The sequence below is a fragment of the Neolamprologus brichardi genome, chromosome 23 (genome assembly GCF_056152115.1).
Source record: "Neolamprologus brichardi isolate AB-2024 chromosome 23, ASM5615211v1, whole genome shotgun sequence".
In the NCBI taxonomy this organism is placed as follows: domain Eukaryota; kingdom Metazoa; phylum Chordata; class Actinopteri; order Cichliformes; family Cichlidae; genus Neolamprologus; species Neolamprologus brichardi.
This window is the reverse complement of record NC_142125.1, coordinates 33,567,790-33,590,935: the sequence shown is the minus strand read 5'-3', so window position 1 is coordinate 33,590,935 and position 23,146 is coordinate 33,567,790. Positions and strand designations below refer to the sequence as shown.

Here is a 23,146-nt window from a genome sequence, read left to right as displayed (position 1 = left end):
GGGAAATCAAAGTATTGTACAAACTGAAAATTTGAACTGTTGATGCCAATAAGTGGCAAGGTAGAGGTTTGCCAAAGTAGTATAGTTTGTCCGGAGTAGGATCTTAAAATCTGAAGCAAATCAGCTAGCCATGTAACAGCTGAGATACTTTACTTAAAACATGATTCTACTCACTCAGAGTCTAAGTACCACATGAGACGTCCATCCATTTATTAATGTCTCTTAATGTCTTTAAACACTTATCCACTTCTGGGTCAGTGGGGGCTGGAGTCCATCTCAGGGGACAATGGTCAACGGGGTACACTCTCGACAGGCTGCCAGTGGTCAAAGGCCTAAAAAAGAGATAAAGAAAATCATTCACACCTTTGGCCAATTTAGAATTACCACTTAACCTAACAAGCATATCTTTGGACTTAGCACCCAGAAAGAAATTTTCACATTTATACTGCAGGAGCCACTTCTATTATCATTGTGCATTACAGGCAAAAAATACTACTCAGTTTTCATTGAGAGCTGGTACTTCTAATACTCTTAATACTCTTTTTTATGATCTCACTGTATCTTACAGACTTTATCTCATTGTTAGTGTCATCCATCCATTCTCTTCTGCTTATCTTCAGAAGGGTAACAGGTGGGCTGGACCCTAACCTAGCTTCCATAGGGCAAAAGGCGGGGTACAACCTGGACAGGTTGCGAATCTAACACAGAGCTGACACAGAGAGACAGACTGTTAGTATCATGCTGTTTAATTTTTGTTGGCCATTAGCTGAGGTGCTGCATTGTATCCTGCAAGGACCAGGAAAAACAAGGGGAAGTAAATATTTTTTAGACAAAACGTAGCTCTATAACTCTAGACTATTTGAATATATACATCCCTAATTTCTATATAACTAGTCTAAACTAAAACATTGGGTCACTTGGTCAGACTATACATCAGACTATACAACTTAGCTAACTGGCAAATCAGTAAATGTTAACCCTAAAATAATTTCACATCCAAAGTTATATGAATGCTTTATTTTTGTTTTGAACGCATATCATACAGTGTTATTTTCCTTCAAAATTTCAGCTTGTCTCAACGTCATAAATGGCCTGTTTAATGGATTCCTGAACGCTGCAAAGCTGAGAAAACAACACTGATCACTTCATTGGAGCTGAAAGAATGTGGACCACTTTTAGCTCCCACTGGTGCTTTGGTCCTTCTTTGTTCATGAGAATGGAAGCAGCATTTGGGCCCATAAATTCCCAGTTATATCAAATTAGAACAAGCAGAGGAAGCCCCATGGAAAAGATTTTTTTTTAATTCACTTTATGTTGAAACCAGGTCACCATGTATGGAGTTAAGACGAAAATCCATAGAGAATATTGAATGAAACAAAAGATTAATTTTTAATTTAACATTTGTTCACTAACATGAACCATCCATCCATGTATTTTACTTCTGCTTATTCAAAGTTGCATCCTGGTTGAAGAAACATCCTATTCCCCAGCAATCCTTTACAGTTTTTCTTGGAGTATCCTCAAGACACTTCTGGTTCAGATGAGGCAGTCCTGGTCTGCCATTAGTCATTGCAATGGCTCTGCTGTCAAACAATCAGAGATTGTCTTCTGTTTTGTTTTTTTTAAATCATTCTACAATGCATCTTTTGTCCTGTCTTACCCCCATCACTCCAACCGGTCACGGCAGATGGCTGCCCCTCCCTGAGCCTGGTTCTGCCAGATGTTTCTTGAGGTTAAAAGGGAGCTTTTCCTTCTCACTGTTGCCAAGCACTTCCTCATTGTTGGGGTTTTTCCTCTATTATAGTAGAGTTTACCATAGAATATAAAGTGCCTTGACTGACAACTGTTTTGGAGATTTGAGCCCCAGCGACCCCGGTACGAGATTCCGTAATCGGCTGTAACTTGAAGTCGTATCCATAGAAACCTCCGAATCTCACCTAAACCTCATATAAAACATTTCTACAACCACCAAACACACATGCAACCAGTTTTGGCTTTGTGCAATCGTTTCAAATGTTGTTGCCAAGCAAAATAACCCAAGATCCTATGTACCGCCTGGAAATGCTATTAATTGCTATGGTAACCAGAGCTGCTCCAGAAAACACTGTGGAGCTGTTCTGACTTTAAGGGTGTTAGTCTTTCTCTTCCAGGTGCTTTGCAATTTGACTATATATTTGATTCTGGGGTCTGACTATGTTGCAGGTTTACACTTCAGGATGAAAAAACTTGACAAATGATACATTCATCTACAATATGTGCTCACTTTTATTCCTTCTGGCTTTTGCAGAGAAACCAACAGTCATAGATGTGGGCATCTATATCAACAGCATCGGCCCTGTGTCATCCATTGATATGGTGAGTTATGGCTTTATCTCCTTCGTCTGCCCCATCTGCACACAAACACATTTGTCCACTGCCCGATATTAGCATCATCAGACACGAAAGCTGTCATTCCTCATGCTGTATTTGGAGGCCACGTGGCCCATCACAGCTGTTTGTGTTGCGGCAGAAGCCAAGAAAGACAGGTGTGGACACTCTTTTTTTTTTCCTATGTCCTATGAATAAGCTTGAATTAATCAAGTTGGTGAGTTTAAAATTGCTGCTATGAAAGCATTCTGCTATTCAATTAGACAGCAGTTTGGGTCTCAATGGAGATGAGCCTCATTTTATTCCAGTTTTCTTCATTTAGTTACTGCATCTTTTCCACTGGCATGAAAATCACATGAACAAAGTTCAACTGTAAGGGGGAAAATGGGTTTGGAGAAAGACCAGGACATGGATCAATGGCTTTTTCATAATGGAGGGTCTGATCAGATTCAATAAAACATATGAAGAGCTGAAGCTGAAAGGCTGATGAGCAGTAATGAGAAAATAGCTACTTTTCAGACAACTGAACGCATAAGCAGTCTGTTATTTGGCCTTCAGTGGAGTGCAGCAGACTTAATGGAAGCAACCTCCTATTATTTTGAATCCAAAGGGTCTGTTCTGCCAGATATGTCAGTCAGATATGCATATTTTTCTCCTTTAATTTCTGTCTTCCAATATAAAAAATGTATTGGTTTACAAACAGACTAAATGATGAAAGTAATTCGTCTGAACCTGCTCAGTCACAATATGCTTAGCTGGAGCTGTTGACTGGCGGTGTAAAATATTCCCAATTATAAAACAGATGCAGCCTTTTTGTATTCAAGCCCAATGGACTACATTTTAAAAGAGTGCACTGCACAAAGTTGTTTTAAGTCTACCTATTACACTTTCACTGTGGACTCCCACAGCAGAGGATGTTTAGGTTTTCTCTGAAAGTGAAAGCGGATAAATTCAATTTGGGATGCAAAATGGTGTTGCTGAACTCACAGTTCATTAAGTTGATTTCCTACTTTGTACTCCAAGGAGCCGGCAGGACTCGCACAGTCATTTTGAAAGATAGTCTTTGGAACTATTACTAAGGTTACCAAACTGTGACCAAACCAAATGCCAGCTAGGGCCAGTGTTTGACACTTCTTGTCCCGGTTGATTTGCTAACACTTCTGCTTGGTGTGTTAATGCAACTGAAATGGGGAGGGAGGAAACAAGAGCGCCTAATTTGTCACGAACAGTACAGAGAAGCACCTAATGCAACATATTACGGCTCAGCCAAACACATGTCCACTGTTTTGACAAAGAGGTTAGTTTACAGTAAGCCTTTTTTGTCATTGTATAATCTATAGCTATGTTATTTTCCTCTTCCTTCTTCACAGTAAAAGCCAACCTGTATTTCAGCAGATGAACTCTTTTAATATATAACCCTCTGAAGTTCCCTTTTTAAAAGGGACAATGCAGTTAAATAGAGCTCCAATATAGAGCGTTAAACTGATGGGCTGCCTGTAGAGTTTATAGCTATTGGTAATTTCCAACCCTTGATGATGGCCAGTAACCCTAACCCCTAAAACTAAGGCCTGATTTAGACTTCTGCAAGAAATCGACAGTGTAACTTTTAACTTTACGCCGTAATCTTTCATGTAACCTGACGTGCACCTCCGGAAAAATCTAACTACATGTTGGGTCAACCAAGCCTGCAATGAGTGAATGGCATGGAAGGTTAAAATGAGTTTCTGGTTATGCTGTAGATTTCTTGCAGAAGTCTAAATCAGGTATTAGTGTTTGGAGAGAAGGACCATTAAGTACGTTTTGATATGTGTCAGACTATTTTTTTGTGCGACCATTTTTACAGCAGATTTTAATTGACTAAAACTAAGAGACGACATTTCTGGCTTTTGACTTTAGTAGAATCCAAGTCCTTTGATTGTACAGCTCTTTCTACTCTATTACTAAAATTTTGTTGTTTCTGGTTTTATTGTTGTTTTTTTCTAAATGTTGTCCATTTATCCATTTTCTTCCACTTATCCAATTGGGATTGGGGGTGGAGCTTATCCAGTCTGTTGCTGTGCTACCACAGAGAGGCAGACAGCCATTCAGAATAACCCAAATAAACAACATGCAAACTCCACCCGTGAAATGCAAGGCCAGCATTTACAATTCTTCCTTGTATATGTTGTGCTTTCAATGTTGCTGTGTGATAATCCATGGATTTCCTCTGGCATCTTTTCACAATCCAAAGACATTCATATTAGGTCAGTTGTTGATTCTAAATTGGTTGTATGTATGGATGTGAGACTGTGTGGTGGTTGGCTGTATCCCTGTGTTTCTGTAATGAAATGACACCTGGTAAAGGTGTACCCTGCCTCGCTCACACCCTATAACAGTAAAGATGCGCCCCGGTAACCCAACGTTTATGGATGGCTTGTTTTCTGGGACCTGTGCTACAAAAGGACTTCAACATACCCCAGATATCTTTTCCTTACCCTGCTTCTCTAAACTTACATATTATCACCAGTCAGGCTGATGTTGATGGTGGCTATCAGCTCATTGGTCAACTCCAATTTTGAATTAAATAAATGAATAAAATTTTATTTATATAGCAGCTTTCTAGACAAAGTCACAAAGTGCTGCACATAAGATAACAAATAAGAAAAGGGTAAAACAGACAATATAAAACAGGCAGACATTTAACCAAAAACTGTTTTAAAAAGGTGAGTTTTGAGTTGTTTTTTAAAAACAACTACCGAGTCCACAGCTCTTAATGTATGAGGGAGATAGTTCCACAGTCTCGGGCCACAATGGCAAAAGCTCTGTCACCCTTAGTTCTCATCTTAGTCTGTTTTATAGCAAGTAAGCCCTGATCAGATGACCTCAGGGACCTGCTAGGGACATAGGGCTGTAGCAGATCGGAGATGTAGGGTGGTGCCAGTCCATGCAAGGATCTATGCAGTGTAGCTGAAATAGCAATGGTGTCACATGTGAATACTTGGAGGATTTTGTCAACAGTCTAAATTCAGCGTTTTGCACAACCTGCAGACGATCCAGAGAACCTTTGCTTAGACACATAAACAAAGAGTTACAATAGTCCAAGCATGAGGAAATAAATGCATGTATAGCAATCTCCAGTTCAGGGTGAGATAAAATAGGGCTTAACTTAGACACATTTTTTAAATGATAAAAACAAGACCGAACCAGAGGTTTCACATGCCCATCCAATGTGAGAGTTGAGTCAAAAGTGACACCTAAATTCCCGATAGAGGATTTAACATACACAGAAAGAGGACCAAGGGCTTTCACTATCTGGGATACAAATCTGTCCGGAGTACACAGTTTTCCCCTCGTTGAGTTGGAGGAAATTTACAGCCATTTCCCTATCTATGAGTGTATTTATATGAATGAGGAAGTGTTTGCAAATGCTGACAGGACTAGTAGCATTAGTATATTTTATTGAAAGAGAAAACTACAGTATTAGAGAATAAAAATAAATTATAAATAAAATATAAGGAAAGCTGACCAAAACACTGACTGTGTCAGTTAATAAACTAATCAGTATCACAGCTCTATCATTAAGATGTGTGAAGTCCTGACTTATAATTACAATTGTGTATTCCAATAAACTAACTGGCTACGTTGATTAGATGTGCATGAGCAATCTGAGCCTTATTCTTTCAGCTGCAGCCCCGGTGGTGTTCAACAATCTAAGAGGAAGCAAAGAAGAAAAGTAGGTTCACAGCGGCAAGCAGGCTTACTTGGGTGCTCTGTCTTTGGATTGTTTCACTGTATTCAGACGCGCATAACAATACAATTGATTGAGGCCAACAATGAAAAACAAATTCATATTGATCCTAAGTGGGGGCACACAGAGACTTTAGACACTACAATCCACAGAAACATCCTAGAATGGCTTCTGAATTGTTGTTGTTGTCTTTTCTTTGTGTTGTGATTTTGGGTCTCGGGCCTACCGTACCCTAGTTACCAGGACTTTGGAGAACATCTTTTAGCAATCAAACCTGACGTCTTTTGATACCATAGGTTTCATTGATGAAGGGCCAGAGCAGCAGCGTGAGGTAACTGAGGAAGTCCGCTCTGACAGCTCTACTTTTCACTCTGTGAAAAGCAATCACTCTATTGAGATGGATGTTATAAATAATTTCTTGTAATTGTATTTGTAAGTAATTATAATCAAGCATGAGACTGGCACTTAAAAATGCAATAGAAGAAGAGTTTTAAATGCACTGAATGCATTTAATGTATATCAGAGGAAACAAAAAACATAAAGTGAAATCTTAACAATTGTAACTTTGTGTTAAACATCTCATGAGAATCCTGTTCTGGACTGTACAGCGCTGCTCCTTTACAAGTATCCACCCACCTACATGTTGTAATTAGCATAATAGAAGCTAATGTATGGCAAACTGATCATTATTCTAACAGAAGCCCCTTCAGGGTGATTCAGCAGTTAAATCAGAGATTCTTGATAACACTGAAGGGGCTCATTTTCCCATGATGTCTTCCTGCCCCCAGATTCCTGCTCCTTACACAGCTACATGAGTACAAAATGCATCAATCAAGTGACACCACTTAAAACAAGTCAACAAAAAAAAAACTGTAAAAATGCTTTTGTTACAAACTAAATTAACCAAAGTATGAAGAAAAAGGAGTGAGAAAAATCTCTGTGGTGAAAGAAGAGATGAGACACTTGTTTCTAAATGTAAAGTCTGAAAAAAATAATTGTGGCACTGGCCACGCCCCCAAATTTGCTGCCCCCTAGTGGCCCCCTCTGACAAGATTGTTGTAAGTTGGTAATAATGTAATAATCATAAGAATCAGTAAAGCAATGTTTTTTTTAAAACAGATTATAATGGATTTCAAAATTATAACTATTATTTGTTTTTCATATGTGCCTATTTTACATGATATCAACTTTAATTTGAAATTAATGGCGCATATAATTTTTTTTTTTCTAGTAACCTAAATCTAACAAGAGCATAATACAACTGGAAATTCTGTTTTGGTGTGTCACCCCAATATTTTTTTTCTTATGTTAAAATGAAATGTGTAGTTAAAATTCTTTATACTGCTAGAAAGAGGAAATAGGCTGTATGAGAAAATGAATTTGATGTCCCTAATTGTGGTATAATTTTTTAACTGGTTGCTAAGCCTGAACACATCAGATACTTTTTTTTTTTTTTTTTAAATTGTATTTATACAGCACCAAATTACAACAACAGTTGCCCCCATTAACCATATGACCCCTGTGAGCAAGAGTTTTGGCAGCAGTGGGAAGGAAAAACTCCCTTTTAATAGGAAGAAACCTCCAGCAGATCCAACCTCAGAGAGGGCTGGCCATCTGCTGCAACCGGTTGGTGGTGAGTGGATGAAGACAGGAAAAAACAGAATTTAATTATACACCCACTGGTCACTTGTTGGGGACACCTGTTCAACTGCTTGTTCTAGCAAACATCTAAGCAGCCTGTCACATGGCACGGGAACAGTGGTGTGTAGGTATGTTGAAGTTCAGGTCCGAGCATCAGAACAGGGTGATTTAAGTGTCTTTGAATATAATGCGGTCATTGGTGCCAGACTGATTGATCGAAGTGTTTCATAAACGGCTGATCTATTGGAGTTTTCCCACACAACCATCTCTAGGGTTTACAGAGAATGGTCGTCTGACAACAGAGAAGATACTTAGTGAGACACAGTTCTCTGGGTGAAAGTGCCTTGTTAGTGTCTGAGGAGAATGGAGAGACTGCTTTCAAGCAGATATGAAGACAACAGTACCTCAAATATTCACGTGTTACAACCAAGGTATGCAGAAGAGCATTTCTGAATGGTCAACATGTCCATTGGGTCAAACTTGTTACTAGCAACGTGCCAGTGAGTTTTTAGCATACTTAATTTAAAAAATCTGTGCATAAATAGAACATGTACCATAAAAGATAGAAACATAAATCAGTAGCTCAATATAAAAATGTGTAATAATAAAGAGATGAAATAAAAACAAGAATATAAAAACCTGATATTGTAAAAAAAAAAAAAATAGCACCGAACATGATAAAAAAACAACAACAACATGAAATAAATAAATAAAACAGAAAAAGCAGTAGGATCAAGTATGCATCAGTAAAAAAATTGTGAATCTTGAAATTTTCTCAATTTGATAGTCAGAGGAGGGGTGTTGCAAAGCTATGGAGCTGCAGTGGTTAGCTTTAATCATGGAATGTGTAAAAGCAAGAGGAAGAGCAGGAGTATACATGTTCTGTAATGTACTCGAGTGCTAAACGAAGCATACCTTTACAGAGAAATAAATGGACCTTGTATTTAACAGCTAGCCAGTGCAGAGAAGCTGCCTGTGTAATGCTTTTAATTTCCCTTGTATCCTGTGTGTTGCATGAAAGAAATATCCCTGATACAACACTAAAGCCAGAACACCCTTCGAGCCAAAGTTGTCCTCAGACAGTGCTTTATCCTGAGATCTTCTTAACAGGCTTTGGCTCTGAACACGAGTGCATTCTCAGGTCTTTGCTGGTATTATGTGGTTGTATCCTTGAAAGACTTCTTTCACAAGATATTGAAAAATATCAGCACAATAATAAGGCACACAATAATCAGCATTTCTAAAACAGCTCTCACTTAAAAAAAGAAAAAGTAACCCTAACCTGAAAAATGTAGTACCTTTCTCTTGGCCTGCAGTTGCAAAACAGCCACTTGTTTATTTTAAATGTCAGCATCATGGTATTTGTCCTTAAACATTTTTTAAAAAGTTTATTTAAAAAGTAAAAAAAAAAAAATCTGGATGTAAGCATAGGCTACATAGAGCCATTGGTTTTAGTTTGAACTTCACTTTTTGAAGTCTTAATATTAACATTTTAGCCATTGCCATGTTTCTTTTTAGGGGCTATATTACAACAAAGGGTTAAGTTCTAACTTGGTAGTAAGCTCGCTTACCAGCCACAGATTGTGCATTACTAATTAATTATGTTAATTATTGCTTACTCAGAAAGTCTAGTTTAGTGACGCTAATTTGAAGAGGCAAGTAGTTGTTGTTGTTTTTTCTTTGTGTTGTGATTTTGGGTCTCGGGCCTACCGTACCCTAGTTACCAGGACTTTGGAGAACATCTTTTAGCAATCAGTAACTGAGGAAGTCCGCTCTGACAGCTCTACTTTTCACTCTGTGAAAAGCGATCACTCTATTGAGATGGATGTTAGAAATAATTTCTTGTAATTTCCCCTTGTATTTGTAAGTAATTATAATCAAGCATGAGACTGGCACTTAAAAATGCAATAGAAGAAGAGTGTTAAATGCACTGAATGCATTTAATGTATATCAGAGGAAACAAATAACATAAAGTGAAATCTTAACAATTGTAACTTTGTGTTAAACATCTCATGAGAATCCTGTTCTGGACTGTACAGCACTGCTCCTTTACAAGTATCCACCCACCTACATGTTGTAATTAGCATAATAGAAGCTAATGTATGGCAAACTGATCATTATTCTAACAGAAGCCCCTTCAGGGTGATTCAGCAGTTAAATCAGAGATTCTTGATAACACTGAAGGGGCTCATTTTCCCATGATGTCTTCCTGCCCCCAGATTCCTGCTCCTTACACAGCTACATGAGTACAAAATGCATCAATCAAGTGACACTACTTAAAACAAGTCAACAAAAAAAAACTGTAAAAATGCTTTTGTTACAAACTAAATTAAACCAAAGTAGAAAGAAAAAGGAGTGAGAAAAATCTCTGTGGTGAAAGAAGAGATGAGACACTTGTTGCTAAATGTAAAGTCTGAAAAAAAATAATTGTGGCACTGGCCACGCCCCCAGATTTGCTGCCCCCTAGTGGTAATAATCATAAGAATCAGTAAAACGATGTTTTTTTAAGACAGATTATTATGGATTTCAAAATTATAAATATTATTTGTTTTTCATATAAGCCTATTTTATATGATATCAACTTTAATTGATAGCAAAAGCCTATTAAGAAGATCTCAGAGGCAAGTCTTAGCATACAGCAGTCGGCTAAAACTCCATGTGTCAGAATAGGTTGAAGATTTTCATAGCCCTAACTTTGAGACTTAAGAAAAATATGTGAAATATTAAAATAAAATCTTATTGTACAGTTGTTTTAAAGGGGTAAAATATCCAAATATCCAGTGGCCTCAAAACTCTTTTTGTATTAGGCTGTAAACACAGTTGTACTTTGTAATGGTAACAAAGTAACACATTATTGAAATAACATTACCGTGTGAATAATCCAATAAGCAAATTTGTAGTGCAAGAAACTATATTATTGTAACTGTAATCTTATTACTGAATTTAATGTACAGTAATGCGGAACCTTTTTATGGAAGCTCTAAATGACAGCTCTCCCAGCGATCAGCTTCACATTGTAATGGACTCGATTTGCATTTAGTATCATTTTAAGCATGTAGGCAATCCAACATCCAAAGGAGTAATTCATTTCTGAAATAGGCCCAATGAAAGGCCCAGAAAACTCATTAATGACGCTTAATTATGGCAATCAGGGAAATTTCAGAGAGACAGAAGAAATCTAGCATATAACATATTTTTTTAAGTTTATTTTGATGAAGGGTGCATTTCAACAGAATCTATCATTTTTCTCCTAAAACTACTGTGACTGTGCCTGTTACCTGTGCTTTGTCCTAATTAAAGCTAAAGAGGTACACCTGTGCCTGAGAAAACAATACTGAGGGGGTGCTGCTTTGATTCAAATATGACAATATGACAAGACAAGAGTGAGAATATGCTAAGTAATTCGAATGGTACGAGCTCCAAATGGCATGTTGCTTAAGGGTCACCATCCAAGTACCCTGAACTTCCACTGATGTTGATTTAAAATGTAGTAACCTGAATAGATCTTGCACTCTCCTAGACAGGAAGCAGTGGCCAGAAGAAAAAACAGGAGGTTTTCAGTTAGCCCAGATAACAGGAATGCTTCACCAGAAAGGCAGTGGAAATAAATTAGTCCTTGTTGCTATGACCACATGCAATCAAGCAGAGATGGGTTGAGTATCCAAAAATTGTACTCAAGCAAGAGTAGCATTACTTTAAAATATTATTACTCAAGTAAAAGTGAAAAGTAGTCGGCCAAAAAGTTACTCAAGTAAGAGTAAAAAAGTAGTTTGTGAAAAGACTACTCAAGTAGTGAGTAACTGGTTGTAATGTCAGATTTATTTTTTTAAATGAATGCTAGATAAACAAAAATAAATAAATATACACATTTTAGTTATTTCAAATAGAATGTATGTAAAAACAAATTAAGGCACAACAATTCTAATTTCTAGGTTAAGTTTTTTACAACATAAAGTCTTTTTTAACCAATACATACAGTAAATAATATAAATATATGAACAGTGCAAACAGAGAAATTAACAGGAGAAAGGGGGGCACAAAGAAATACTTTTCTTTCTTATTCTCGTGTCTAGCTTTTAATAAATAATTATCTGATTCTTACAACCAAAGTTTTCATCTGATGTAAAATGTATAGAAGTCCATTATTGTATATAGTAACTATTAAGTCTAATATATAAACTAGTAAGCTATAGTAGTTTTTCCTTTGGGAAGGTACCATCTGTGCAGTCTGTAATTCCGTTGAATTACGTTTCTAACCACTGATATACCACAACTTTATCCTTTCAACAGCTGCTGAAAGTTACGGGACCTAGCTTCTATCGGATATTTATATAGAGATCCTGCAGCTTCAAACTGTATTACCCTTCAAGGACATGCAGTTCAAAAAAGCGCCCCTCCGACAGCCAAATCCATCTGTTCTCTGATTGGATAGTTAAATTTGTGATTGACATGACATTGACCAATCAGATGAAAGGAAGAAAAATAGGGTCAAAATTCGGACTTGTAACTTTGTTTCACATGTATTTTTTGGCTAAGTCCACACACAAATCGTTTTTTACGCACACACAAATTCTTTTTACACATACAAATCCTAATTTACAAGTACAAAATATTTATGACCACAATTTGACCCTAACCTTAACCATAAACTTATCTCTATGACATACTGTTTTCCAAAGTGATTCAGTATCTGAAAGTGAACAGATTTAACATACATAATGCTTTGTTAGGTTGATTTTCATGTCAAACGTAAACCACGTGTAGATTCATGTGAATATACTCTCATGCCTCCCAATGCGTAACATACCAACAATTTGTCACAGTCGTCGGTATGTTATGCGTTGGGATGAGAAAGTGTTGAAATGTCACTTAACTTTGGACCTCTGACTTCTTCAAGGTCAAAAACAGCTTAGCCCTGTGATAGACTGGTGACCTGTACACGCCATAGTCCATCTCTCACATTATGATAGATGGATCTATCCGATAGATCACTACCATATGGCAAACTCATACCAGCCTGTTTGACAGCTTAAATTATGTCAGATACTGATAGTATGGGACATTAGAATACGTCTTGTATAAAAGACAAAGTAGTGAATGTTTAATTTTGTCCTTGTAAATAAATGAAAAAGTCTTTCTTTGCTTGTTTCACAATCCAATTTCACCAGAATTTGGAAAAGTTAAATATCTTTGATCACGCAGTTTGCGGTACCTGTATCACACAGCTGCCTCTAGAATGAAAACTGCTTTTACAGCTCCATCACTTTGGAGCCGGAGAACCACATTTTACTTGATTTTTATGCCTCTTTTCAGTTCAGCAACTTTCTGAAGCCTCTGCTCCCTCCATCTCTCTCTGTGCAAATTCAAACATCAAAATGACAGCACAAATTATGTTCTTTGAAGACAGAAATCATGTCATGGAAAAATGGATAAACAGGCCTCCCTTTACGCTCGGTAAAAACATAGACGACTCAGTCACCCACTCAGGGTTGAAATTCCCCAATTTTTGCATCAACTTTTCCATCTTGGGTATGTTGTTAAGGTTTACCTTTGTGGTCGGATCAGCATGCACCACAGCTACCACAGCAGGTCATAATTTATGGAAGACATAAAGTGATATGATGAATTTGACATGTGTTCTTAAAGGATTTACCAACATGAAATATACATGTATATCCTTTATGGTTTTATGTTTTTTTCACATTCTGTCAACAATAAACTGATAAAAATCAAGTAGCCATTCAAATGTGTGAATTCCTTCTTTTTTCTTCAATTTTAACTGACAGGAAGACAGAACAGCCTCTTCAAAAAAGAGCAACAACACACATGTGCACACACACTTGGGAGTAATAGAGTTGTTGTGAATTAAAAACTCAGCAGCCTGTAGTGGGTCACTGGGGCATGGCTGAGCTCAGCTCGCTGTGGGAGTCCAAACTTCGTCTCAGCGGAGAACAGGATCCCGCTGCGACCGTCCAGTGATTTTCCTCTGCGTAAGCGCTGATTGGCTTCACCCCGTCAGGGCCGATGGATGCTGGTCAGTGAAATGTGAATCCCCAGCCGCCTCCGGAGTTCTCTGGACTGGAATTAGTGCCAAGTCACAACTCTTTTATCTCTCCCTGTCCACCTCTGCATCTTCACCTCTTTCCCCCCCCTTCTTTCATCCACTTCTCTGAAAATATCACAAAGCTAAACAGAGAGAGAGGGAAAACAACTAATTTCTTCAGCTTGGCTTGGCTTTTTTGTCAAAGCTCCACATTTCCACTGCACTGCACTCGTTGTGTTTCTTGAGTCCAATCCATCATGTGTCCTGTGTGTGTATATGTGTGAAAAACAAAAAAAAACAAAAACAGGTCAAATCCTCAGTGTGCCATCAACTCGTGACACACAGAAGCAAAATGACAACATATTCAGCAACCAACTCAAGGATGCTTCTCATCTGCCTTTGAACAAAACATATTATCTCTCCTCATTTTGCACTCGCAGTAATGGGCACAGGCCGGGATGATGCAACGCCAAATGAAGCTGATAGTAATTTAGGACATACTGTGATGAATAGTTGAGTGATTAAACGGCATTAGGGGCATTAAAGTCAAGTGAAAGTGCGGGGCTTTTATAGCTGGTGCTGGGAGAGGCAGATAACAGAGCCAGTAAATTAACTGACAAAGATGGACACTGACATCTACACGATGCTGTCGATGTCTATGCTTGCCAGTGAGTGGGTAGCATTTTGAATTTGTTCCTCTGCATTTGCACAACACCAGCATGTATCAGTTTGCAGTCGAATTTATTAGGACCATCTGTTCTGTCATTGAAACATGCTAAAACCAAGTGTGAGCTATAGGACCATACTGATAATAGGCATCGAAATGTTATGGTGCTGGGTGTTACCCAGTGTTTTGTGTTTAAGTTCTACTTCTTGATTATTGGTTTTTCATGGTTTTGTTCTCTTGATGTTATTTGTTGTTCTGGCTTCTAGTTTAGTCTGTCTTTCAGTGTCAAGTCTGCGTCTTTTTGTATTGTCTCTCGTTTCCTGTTTTATTTTGATAGTCCCAGTCCTGCGTGCAGTTATATATCCCTGTTTGAGTCCTGCATTTTGGGTCCAATCCTGCCTGTCACAAAGCTTCACATGACACAAAAGATGGGCACACTATGGTCATAAAGGGCTGGACAAGAGACAATACTCAAGAAAGAAACTGAGAAACTTAAATGATGCTCAGCTGGTGCAAAGGGGCCCAACATGTGCCAGACAAATTTCTCCTAAACCATTACACCATCAGCCGAACCTTTGATGTGAGGCAGGAATGGATCCATACCTTCCGACCATCCAAATGTCACAGCAGAAATCAAATCAGGGCAGGCAATGTTTTGTTATGTCACCTGGTGTGTTCTTCTTCTGCTGTTGTCCATCTGCTTCAAGGTTCAGAGATGCTCTTCTGCTTACTTTAGTTATAACATTTTGGGTTTTGGGGGGGTTGAGTTGAGTTTGAGTTACTGTTGCTTTCCTATCAGTACAAAGCAATCTGGCCCAACCTCTGACCTCTGGCATTAACAAGGCACTTTTGACCAGAGGACTCACTGGATATTTTCTGTTTTTTTCATTCAAAGCCACATTCAAAATCACCTAAATCAATTCTCTTCCCCATTCTGATGCTAAGTTTGAATTTCAGCATGTGTACATGCCTAAATGCACTGATTTGCTGCCTTTTTTAAAAAAGAAAGAAAGAAAAATATACTTGGTCAGTTAGATATTTTGTTAGGTTTAGGTATCAAAAGTTGGCTACTCAGGTACCCCACATAGTTACTTAGGTTACTTAGGTTACACAGTTTGGGTTGTATATGCACAATTTTACAGCATGTGTTACAAAGCTACAGCCTTTACTAACAATTTTCTACTGGGGATTTTACTTGAGTCTTTACCAAACCTGTTTGCTTTTTAGGGATTACTATAGATGATGACAACCTGCGCTGATTACTAATTAACTTTAAAAAGTGTATAATGTTTGAAGTGTGCTCTAAAACAGTGAAAAAAGATACTTTTCAATGTTTAAAACATAGTGATATTCATTAGATTAACAAGTTAACTGTAGATACTTCTATTTATATTTGGTGCAATTTTAGATTTTGGTTTTTCAGAACAGTTCTCTAGGCAAGACATAAAAAGCAAAACCCCTCTAAAAATAGATTCTGTGTTCAACACAAAAGTTTCCTCTTGACATTATGCATTTTTGCAATTTCACAGCTATTACGAGACAACGTTGTACTGTAACATCTGCAGTTGCTGAATATCAATTGTTGCTTTCATCCAAACACAAATCCTTTAACCACCAGTGAAAGCTCTTCACCACTCAGTGTCAAAGCAGATCATTTTCACCTGTGTGGAAGTGATAGGCTGCTATTTGGGGCCGTGCAACGGTTTGTGTCACAGCTCGGCGTTTTAATCACAGTCACTGAAAAAGAAACATACTGTATCTCTATACTGATACTGCAAATTATTCAGTGCTCAATTAGTCATGATCGTACTACGTTACCTATGCCAGCGCCTTATTCAGTGTTTGACTTCAATAGTGAATGAAAAGGATTAATGGCAGAGTAATGTGCTCCGATCCTTTTCTTGAAGGTGAAAGGCTCCAGTTGCTGAAGTATAGGAAACGCATTGTTGGAAAATGGCACAGAGACAGCAGACAGATATGTCAAAAAGACCATCAAAATCATTTAACTAATAAAGCCAATGTTAGCGTTTTCAAAAGATCTAAAATAAATAGAGGAGAACTACCAAGGCATTGTGGGTGGCCTAAGGGGGCCAGAGCTGGCCCACTCCAGCAATGGACCCATCCTGCTGCCCGTGGGAAGTATTTTCATATTTTTGGAGATTTTAGTTTCATTTTACATACAGTTTACATACAGTTTACATTTTCCCCAAGAAATTGGTCTCAGTGACTCAAACATGAGAGTGGTTGGCATCCTCCAAAGTTATATACAGTATCAAATGGCATTGTTTTTAGCTATTAGTAACTCCTATCAAAAAACAAAGCAAAGACGTTTTACATCTGCTGTCGACACTAATAATTAACCAGGGAGTGGCTAGTCAGCTACCTTTGACTTAGCGATGGAACATATATCTTGCATTGGTTGTTCTTTTATGTCCAAGTCAGCTTTATTGTCATCGTAACATACACTGCATACAATATATACAGCTGTTAAAATATCCAATGTGAGCTGCAGAATGTGTCATTAATATCAACTGTTAAACACAGCTCCTTTAACTGATAGCACATTACAATCAAACGCCCACTACAAAGACGACAATTAACATTTTCTATTTTGATTCTTTAAGTTTTTGTAACTCTTGTCTCTCTTGTCACATGCCATTTCAAACACATCTGTAGTGAGTGGAGAGGGATTGATACTCCCACTACAGACGGCCATTTATATTAGCGCCAATAAATCTGCTTACATGACTAATCTTTGAAGAAATGTCATTCAGAGCCGAGAAAAAATGTCCCCATTTGAAAGATGCCATTTTTCAAAGCTGCTATGTGTGTGTGTGTGTACACAGTATCTAAGACAAAGGGGAAAAAGCAGTGTGTATGTTGTCTCCCAGACAGTGTGAGTGTGAACATCTTTTCTTTGTGCTTTTTTATTATTGGGACTGATAAACCTACTGAAGAACAAGTTCTGTGTGAGTGAATCCAGACTTTTTCTGCTTCTTTTCCCTTTGCTTTGATCACTTCTGCTTATTGAGTCCTTTCACTTTTTGTTCTTCTTTCATTGGTAGAGGCTTCAGAGGTTATTTTCATTTTTTCGCCTCTTTTCACAAATCCTTTCTCATCCAGGTTTGAGATCAAGGTCGTCCTTTGCAAAGTTGAGCTAAGCAAATTAGCTGATACATGAGTCCCAGAGATATAGACAGTGAACACATTTATCATTTCGTAATTTAAAGGGAAAAAAAGAGACGAAGAGAGGGACAGTGATTCAGATGAAGAGGACAGATTATTATTCTCACTGGCACGCTATCAATCTAGCACAGCCCTCAGTCTTCTTGGCACAGAGATGCTGCATCTATTAGTCAGTATGTGCATTTCCAAGATGCTATTACTGACCCAAAACACAAAACAGGTCACGGCAATACAACGCAGCCGTGCTTTTAATTTGTTTTGATTGGGTGCTGTCAATTCATTTGATTTTGTTCACAGTTTTCTGCAAACAGGGAGCCGGCAATCAGCGCTGTAATTATTTTGATAGTCTAGTGTGTGCCTGAGTTGGGGATTATAGGAGATAATGGAAAAACGATGCTTTTTATTCAGTGTTAAGGTTTTAAATTTTATTTATTTTCCTTAATGTAACGCAGCAATCTTTTTTATTATTTTGCCCTTGCTCCCAGTAAGTGAAATAAGTACACGGGTGGATGAGTCAGCCAAATACATCATGAATTAGAATGAGATTATAAGGATAAAGAAGTGAATATTTTAACTTGAATAGTATTATAAGGTAAGATGAGGTATAGAAATATGTGATTTATCAACAGTCATGAGAAGCTCTGACAGAATGAAACCTCAAGTTACTGGCAGTTAGGTGCATATTTAAACCTCTGTACTGATTTCTCTCTCTTTTTTTATTATCTAGCATACACAAATGGAAATACAAGGACAGTAAGGCCACATTGTAGATAATACATCTTCCATCAAATCAAATATCATTTCGTTCATCCTCCAGGAAATGCCTGCCTACTTTTGCCACATGATCCCACCAGGAGGAACCCAAGAATCCAAGGATTTTATCCTGATACCTAATAGCGGTCAGGGTGTTGTTGCCTAGCCTGTAGAGGTCCCTCCATTAATATGCCTCCCCAGACCAGAAGTTACTTGATACTTACTCAAAGTTACTTACTCAAATGGTGGAGAGTCCCAGATTTAAGCCCTATGGAGTGACCTTTGTCCTTTAGATGCAGATGGACCGCCGAGTCTTGTCCCGTCAAGGTGGCTCTTCTATGTTGTGCCATGCGTTTATAAAGTGGCAAGGTCACTACTTTGAGGACACCAATGTTCACATTTTGGACAGAAGACAGATGGTTTGAAAAAGGAGTGAAAGAAGCCATCTATGTCCACTGTGAGCGACCATCTTTGAACAGAGGCGGTGGTTTATGACACCAACTGTCTGCCATCTATAATCCAGTTTTGAGATCCCTTCCCAGATGCCTTAACCCCTACTCACATCCTGGGCCTTTTGACCTCAGGAAATCACATGATAGGGTTTCCCCTCAGGCTGTGCTTTCATCTGTGAAAAGGGCACCGGTGATGGACCTGCGAGATCTGGTATTCTATGGCAAATGCAAGTCGGCTTCACTCTGCTGGGGAGTGAGCACAGGGACCACTACAGGACGTCGGGCTCATAGGCCACCTCATGAAGTCTATTTCTGATTATTTGATCAGAGACATTCACAGCAGTGACCTGCTGGAGGTCATTTTGTAGAGTGCTGGCAGTGCTTATACTGCTCCTCCTTGCACAAAGCAGCACATACTTGTGTTGCTCATGGGCTAGGGATCTTCTATGGCCCTGTCAGATAGACTGGAGGTAGTAGTCTTTTTGTACATAAGGCCATGTTCAACGGGAGCATCCACCATTATAATAGGATATATTTTACAAATGAGGAAAAGCACAATATGGCCCCTTTAAAGTTCACCTCTTCTTCAAAATAAGACTTTCCTATTTCTATCTATTTATATTTATATTTTTTAAAATTCCTGACACCTCAATTAGTAGTGATGGGATACTCCGTATCCATAGCAGCTCCACTTATGTGATCAAGGCTGACAAAAACAGGTGTGTTTTTGTATAAAAGCTTTCTTTGTGCAAGTTAACGGTAAGCTTGATTTTCCCTTTTGAATCATGGCTGTAAATATCAGCAGGGATTAGGAGTCCACACTGGACTCAGGGATTCTCATGTTTATTCCTGTTTTATTCATCCTTCGTGACTTTGGTTTTCCAACAACCCCGTGCATGCACTTAAACATCGTCAGAATGGAAAGAAAGTGTACACCCTCGGTGCAACGGCAGCCGGGGACGGACTCACTGAATAATTGAGTCCACAGAGATTGAAGGACTTCCTGAAGCCCCACTCCAAACAGACAGAAACACCTATTTTTGTGGCAGGTCCACTTACTTACGAGGAACACAAACAAGCACACACAGAGATTCACTAACACGGATGCACACACATACATATCTAGCTATCCATCTGTCTATGATTAATACACACATGCAGGGGAAAAAACATCAAAGGCTCCAACCCTCTTCAGAAGAGACTCTTAGACTCAAAAAGGGAACATTGTGTTTCCCTCCCTCTGCTTCTCATTTCATTTCTGTTAAATATCCACTGCTCATTTTTGCTTTATGCACTGTTGAGAATGTTTGTAAATCTGTTACGGGTTACTTGGCAATATCTCCATGTTAAAAAGTTTGATTCTAGAGTGGAGATGCGTTTACAGCTGCAGCAATGTTATTTCACTGGATTTAACCACGATTTAGCTTCTCGGTGAGCTGGCCGTGTAAAATAAATATCTAGCTTTCAAAATTGAGTATACTCTTCTTAATTTAAGTCATGCAAGTGCCTCAAAGAAAATCACACAAATATTGGAGTGAAAAGCAAAAACAAACTTTGTGATCATATGCTGGTTTTCAGTCGCATAGTTAAGAAGTATTTCACTTGATGTCATGCATATTTATGTGTATTTATTGGGCACATCAAAACTAAAGAACCTTACTGATGCAGTGAGATGTATTTGAGTTTGAGTATGTCTGACTTACAAAGTTAGACCATTGGTGAATCAAATATTAAAGGTCTACCATGAGCTTTGACAAATAAAGCCTAAATGACAAAACAGGCACATTGCTGGTACTGGGTGCCCCCCCCCCCCCCCCCCATCCCCCCTTGGGCCTTCAGACCTGCCTTGATTTCCTCATGGCCCAGATTCAGCAAAGTGCTGAAAACCTTCCTTAGAAATGTTGGTCTTTACTGACATGACAACATGACAGTGCTGCAGATTTGTTGGCTGTGCATCAGTGAATTCCACCACAAAGGATCTCACCAGATTGAGATCTAGTGATTGTTGAGGGCATTCGAATACACTCAACTCATTGTCATGTTCAAGAAAAAAGTTTGAGATTTGATTTGTGCAATTGTTCAAATTTGGTGAGAATGTGAGAACTGTAACCTAAGTTCGTAGCTGACAGGAGCGCTATTCGGTGCGGTCTTCTGCTGATGTTGCCAGTCTGCGTCAAGGTTTGACATGTGCAATCAGAGATGCTTTTCTCCATATGTTTACGTTGGTTGTAACGAGTGTTCGTTTCAGTCTCTGTTGTCTTCCTACCAGCGCAACACAATCTGCCAAACTGATTTCTGTCATCAACTAGGCATTTTCTGTTCAGGCAACTGCCACTCACTGGAACTCATTTTCAGACCATTCTCTGGTTTTGTGGGAGAATCGCAGTACATCAGCAGCCTGTCTGGCACCAACAACAGTTACAAGTCACTTAAATCAACCTTTGGTTCCCTTTTGGTTACCATTCTGATGCTCAGTTTAAACTTCAGCAGGTCTTATTGACTATGTCCACATGACTAAGTCCATTGAGTTGCTGCCATTTGACTGGCTGATTAGACATTTGCACTAGCCAGAAGCTGCAGAGGTGTACCAACTTAAATGATCAGTCAGTGTAGCCAGCAAAAACAGCACACCAAATGGTAAGAAAAAAATGCATCAGGGACAAGAACTGTAAGACAGTCTGACAAAAGTTGGTTGATATGGCAAGCATGGGCTGGCTAACTAAAAGGATGAGATAAAGGTGAGAAGGAGGAGGAAGAAAGTCCAATGAACCTGACAGGAGCCAGCTAATTAAATGATAAAAATAAACCTGGACTGACACACCGTGACAGTCCTTCAGAGTGCTGAAGGACTGTCACCTTAAGATTTACCGGTGGCAAGCACTGCAACAAGTTGTCAAAAAATAAAGTCAGAACAACCTGCTCTGAACTCTCACCAGTACACCTCAAGATCCCTGGCGCTGCAATCATTTTAACATCACAGAGAGTGTAAATCAATTCTGCACACAATGACGACGAGTTTAAAAAAAATCAGCACAAGGCCTCTGTATTTGTTGACGACACACAACACCAGCAAAAACTAAAATAGGACACACTCGAGGCTCATTTGTGAGATCCTCAATTTTCTTGATTTCAGTGTTTCTGAGGCTGTCCCCGCCATTGTTTATGGAGCTAATCTCATTCGCATGATCTAGACTTTAATTCACAATGTTGGGCAACAAGACATTGCTTTCATTTCCTCACAGAAAAAGTGCCTTTTGCTCCCATCTTTCTGTATGACTAGATTTCAGAGGGCAGAAGTTGACAAGAGTGTGAGCAGTGTTAAGCACTTATGATTTAGAGAAAATAACTGCTCAGGCAGAAAATTCTTTGTTCTCGCGTGTGACAGGGAATCTTTACTTTTTTTTTTTGTTGTTCAGATGTCAAACGTTACTTTAAAGAGCCTTTTAATGTAGTCTCTGCGCGTGGGAGCATGAGTGCAATTTTGTGCACGTCGGTTTGTGCTTTTTTGTAAATGTTCCGCTTTTGACCTTCAATGATGTGGCTCATTTTGGGTACCCAGGGAGTAAAGCAAGAAAAAAGTCATAAGAAAAAGGTTATCTGATTGCAGCGCAGAAGGTCACCGTTCTTCTCCTTTTATGCCAAAACAGCTTCACGAGTTAATTCAGGAAAGTAAATGGCATTCACTGTCCTTAATTGCAGTCTCTCATAGTTGAGAATCTGCCGTTTCCTGGCGACATTAGTAATAAAATCCTTTCTGTCTTACATAACTGTCATTTGTGACCTTTTTAAATGGGTGGCACCTGTTGATTCCAGAGGACACGCAAGATAAACATTTAGCATTTGCACTCTACATCCACCTTTCAAGCTTGGAAACTTTTGATTTACATCTATTTTTTTATCTTGCTATAAAAAACATCAAATTTACTTTTATGTGAAGGGAGAACATTAGTTTCACCACATCTAAAATCAAAATGTTTTGCATTTTCCACAGAAAATGTCTTATACTGCACCTTGGTAGTGGTAGATAACTAGCCGAAGCAAGGTAACTATTTTCTGATTGGCTGCCCCTCTTAACCGAAAGACTTAAGCAGAAGGTGGGGCTCCTGTGCCTGGATATCAATGTCAAAGTCGGTGATATCATATCAGGTGGTTGTCCCTCTCATTCAAAATGAACCATGTAAGGATTCCTAAAATTTATATGAAAAGTCTTTTCTGTTGGTCCCGCTTTTGCTGCCGAAGTGGCCCTGACCCATGGAGGCATGGACTCCAATAGAGCCCTGAAGGCGTGCTGTGGTTAGCAACAGCACCTT

At 38.7% G+C, this 23,146-nt stretch overlaps 1 protein-coding gene across 1 annotated transcript in view; it reads left to right on the top strand.

The window, feature by feature from the left end:
- The window catches only part of LOC102784646 (gamma-aminobutyric acid receptor subunit gamma-3-like), a 152,818-nt gene that overhangs the window by 50,198 nt on the left and 79,474 nt on the right, over positions 1-23,146 (top strand). The window contains exon 3 of the mRNA XM_087836313.1: positions 2,288-2,355. Coding sequence (XP_087692439.1) covers positions 2,288-2,355 — 68 coding nt within the window. The remainder of the gene's footprint in view (positions 1-2,287; positions 2,356-23,146) is intronic.